General features: G+C 62.4%; 1 protein-coding gene across 1 annotated transcript in view; it reads right to left on the bottom strand.

The window, feature by feature from the left end:
- Positions 1–3,651: 3,651 nt before the first annotated feature.
- Positions 3,652–4,238, bottom strand: part of NACC2 (NACC family member 2, BEN and BTB (POZ) domain containing) — a 45,736-nt gene continuing 45,149 nt past the window's right edge. Inside the window, exon 8 of the mRNA XM_014529661.1 lies at positions 3,652–3,725. Within this exon, the coding sequence (XP_014385147.1) occupies positions 3,652–3,725 (74 nt within the window). The remainder of the gene's footprint in view (positions 3,726–4,238) is intronic.

Genomic DNA, 4,238 nt, shown 5'->3' with positions numbered 1-4,238 from the left:
CGGGGGGAGGGGAGGGACAGGGCTCCTGGGCCTCCTGGGGGAGGGGTGGCTCAGGGCGGCCCCAGACCAGCAGCTGTTGATGCCGAGTCCCCTCTCGGTGGCGAGAGGCCCTTCTCGTGACCACGTCCATCCATTTGAGAGCTGTGCCTGCTCCATGCTCCCAGGGGACCCCTCACCTGGGGGGAGCCCCACAGAGCAGGGCCACAGAGCCTGCCCCCGAAACAAGCAGCTGTGAATCCCAGCTCGCAGACCGGGAGCTGTGAGGCCCGAGAAAGGGGGAGAGACCAGGTGGGGGTGGCCCCTCTGGACCAGACCCCCCGGGACAGAGGGAGTGAGGCCCTGCCGGCAGGTGTCCACACCCACCGAACACCCTATGCCAGGCGTGGCCGCCAGGGCCCAGGGGGAGCTCAGGCAGACCCCGTGGCTCCAGCAGAGGAGAGGGGCCAGGCCTGAGCCCCAGAACCCCACCCCGCCTGCAGGGGGACACTTCCTCGGCAGCTGGGAGGTGGAGTCCCCGCCTGGCTCCAGGGCTCCCAGGGCCAGGTGACCTGCTCGCCCACCTGCAGTTCCCCCTTGGTCCACCCGGGGGCAGGCCTGACCCAGCAGGAGGTTGGGCATGGGAGGCGGGCAGGTGAGCCAGGTGAGGTGGCTCTTCCAGTTTGCAGAGAAGAAAATGAGCCCCAGCCAGTGTGGCTCAGTGGATAGAGCGTTGGCCTGTGGACTGAGGGGTCCTGGGTTCGATTCCGGCCAGGGCAACATGCCTGGGTTGCGGGCTTGATCCCCAGAGGGGGGCGTGCAGGAGGCAGCCAATCAATGGTTCTCTCTTACCATTGATGTTTCTATCTCTCTCCCTCTCCTTTCTTCTCTAAAATCAATAAAATATATTTTTAAAAAAGAAAAATGAGCCCCAGCCAGTGTGGCTCAGTGGATAGAGCGTTGGACTGTGGACTGAAGGGTCCTGGGTTCGGTTCCGGTCAAGGGCACATACCTTGGTTTGAGGCTCCTCCCCAGCCCAGGCTCTGGGGGTTCGTGCATGAGGCAACCAATCGATGTGTTTCTCTCACATCGATGTTTCTCTCTGTCTTTCCCTCTCGCTTCCACTCTCCCCAAAAGTCAGTAGAAAATATCCTCGGGTGAGGATTGTAAAAATGGAAGAAAGGAGGCCCTCACCCAGGCCATGACCCCAGGCCATCCTGCCCAGCAGCCCCTTCCCCCAGGAGACATGGGGGGAAAGGAGAGGGGCCAGGTGTGGACAGTGGACAGTGAGCCTCCCCTCCCCGGGGCTCCCGGGGCCTGAGGGCAGCTCAGGACAGCTGGTCACTCTGCCCCTAGCAGCCCAGCCCCCTCCCTGGCTTCTCAATGTCCCCCCTCAACCCTCCCGTCCAAGCAAAGCCCAGGCCACGCGGGTTTGAACTGACTTTATTATTCTGTAAATGTGAACTTTACAAAGCGCTTTACAATGACCAGTCATGTCCTTCTGTCTGTCTGTAACGCACGTCCACTCTACGGAGCGGCTCTGAGCACACCAGGAGCCCTGCTGGGTGGTCGCCGGCGGGCGTGTCTGTGGGTTGAGTTATTGGTACAGCGTCAGCCACGGCTAAGAAGCGACAGCCCGGAGCCTGGCGCAGCGAGAACCAAGGTTTCCTCCTTCTTAAAAAAAAAAAAAAAAAAAAAAGCGAGCGTCTGAGGCCGAGGCGAGCGCAGTGGTACCTCCGTGCAGCCGCCTCCTCCAGGACAGCGTGCGTGTTTGGTTACTGGTTGTGAACAGTCGAGAGCTGCAGCGTCCCACCCCCCGCGCCGGCCTCACAACCACCGGCTCCTGTGAAAAGTCTGTGCCCCAAACATCCCGTCCGGAGGATGAAGGGTCTGTTTGCACCCACTGTCATCCAAAGATTCAAGTCAAAAATATTTATACGATTTTACACTTAGTTCTTTTTTTTTTCTGCTAAAAATAGTATTGCGAGTTTTGGCTTCTGTGGACATAAAAATTACAGTCATGTGCAAAACGCGAACAAGGAAGCGACTGATCAGAATTTGAGCAGGTGGTCCAATCCGAATCTTTAGATTCTGCATAATTTTCCTTTTCAGGTTTTTTTCCCCCAAAGAAACACAACAAACAAACAAACAACCCAAAACCTTTGCCACGTTAGAAACAGCGTGCACAGCCCTCACGGTCTCGGTCCCCGGTGCCTGTGGGGTGCCGTGTGGAGGCGGCCGGTGCCGGGTCCGGCAGCAGCAGTTAGAGCTCAGGGCACCTGCACCCCCGTTCTGCGGGGGTGGGGGGGTTACTGCGGCCGAGGCAACAGGCTTTCTCCCAGTTTTCGGGTGGTTTGTGGGTAATCGGCCTTTCCCTATGGCAAGATATTGCCATAAAAATCACCCGTCAGCCACTGCGGGGAGGCCGGCCCTGGACCAATCCTGCCACCCACTGGGGACAGGCCAGGGCCGCACCCCGGAGTCCCCCCCAGGGACCCCAGCCTCCCCTCCCGTCTCCCTCCCAGCTCTCAACACAAACACAGAAGGAACTTTCCTGGCTCAGGAGCCCTGCCCGGCCCCGAGGGCTCTCCCCGGCCTCACGCCCGCGGCTGCGTCCACAGTCAGGGCAAGTAAGACAACAGGATCCAATGCACAGTTAGTGACCACAGAGAACTCTGGCCGAGGCCAGACACAGTGCAGAACACAAGACAGAATTCAAGTACCGAGGCAGCCGGCCGGGCGGCCCACCGCGCTCACAGTATCCGTCCCATCGCCGGTCCCTCCCGTGGGACCCAGGGACCTTTGCACTCCACCACCCCAGCCGCCTCCTGCAGGAGGGTGGGGCGCGGCCGGACCCCAGGCCCTTGGCCGCCGCACCAGCGACACACAGCAGTGCCCGCTCCTCCTCGAGGTGCCGCTAGGACTCGCTCTCTGACAGGCTGCGTGGCAGGTGCGTGTCGCTAACAGTCAAGCTCGGGGTGAAGGCGCAGCTTCTCACAGGTATGAGTGGCTTGTCTCTCCGTCTACAGGGCGGGGGTCAGGGTCAGCCGACAGGACAGGAATGAGTCGTCGTGTAAACAGAGGAGGGGAGGCAGGTGTGGTCACAGGGAAAGGATCAAAGGTGCTAAGGCACTCTGGAAGGCCCCGCGAGCCAGGCCGTGCCCCCCAGGGACACTCGGGGCGGGGGCGCCAGCACATACAATCATCAGCCACGCCCGCCGGCCAACGCTCTGGACCCACGTCCACCGCGGGACACTTAGTGCAAAACGCTCGGCCTGGCCGCCCAGGGCCGGGAGAGCTCAGACCCATTCACATTGAATGATTCAAGTTCCACCTGCACGGGGCCTTCCTCACCCAGAACAGCAAAGCAGACGGACGACAAACAATTCAGGGGCAGAGGTCACGGACATTGTGCTGGCCTGAGCCGCGGCCAGGCCTTCTCTGTGTGGCCACCGCCGGCCGGTGCACCCTCTCTTCCTGGCCCTGGGCGGGCGGCCGTGCCCACTTTGGGGTGGAGGAGAGAGAGGGAGACAGAGGGAGCCCTCTGGCCACAGCCGGGACAGGCGGGCCCGAGGGTCCCCAGGGAGGGTCAAATTAAAGTGCAAATTTGGGTCGGGGAGCAAATCCAGGAAACTCCAGCGGGGAGATGGGGGGGTCAGCCTCACCCACCACCACCTACAGGGCCGAGTCCACCTGAGGTGCTGAGGGTACGGCCTCCTCTCCGTTCCAGGAGGACTCAAGCCTGGTCCCTCATGGGCGGGGGCAGAGGCCAGGTGGCTGGTCTGAAGCCCCCAGAGCCGCAGCCCCTTTAGGTGCAGGACCCTGGGCAGGGACAGTGGTGGAGGGACTGAGCTCAGCTCCGGGTGGCTGCCCACCCAGGGTCCCGCCCCCCAGGCCTCCACCCCCCAGGTCGGAAGCTGTCAGATCTCTCTGGAGGCCAGGCACACATGTGGCAGGGCTGGGGGCTGGGGGGCTTCGTGCAGCCTGGGAAGGAGCTCCCCCACCCCAGGCTGCCCCACCCTGGGACCCCGTGTGGCCCGGCGCTGGGGGGCCTTGGCTTTGTGGGTCCTGAGTCACACGGTGGAGGGGCCGGGGAGGCGGAGCCGGGACAGGGCACCTGGCAATGCTGCCGGGACCTGGGAGGAAGGCAGCCCCTGGACCAGGACACGGAGGCCTGGCGAGCGGCCGCAGGAGCCCTGTTCCTTCCCCCAAACCAGCAACTAAACTGCAGAGGGAACGTCGCAGCCTCAAGCACACCGACG

The sequence above is a fragment of the Myotis brandtii genome, unplaced genomic scaffold (genome assembly GCF_000412655.1).
Source record: "Myotis brandtii unplaced genomic scaffold, ASM41265v1 scaffold691, whole genome shotgun sequence".
In the NCBI taxonomy this organism is placed as follows: Eukaryota; Metazoa; Chordata; class Mammalia; order Chiroptera; family Vespertilionidae; genus Myotis; species Myotis brandtii.
This window is presented reverse-complemented; position numbering and strand designations above follow the sequence as displayed.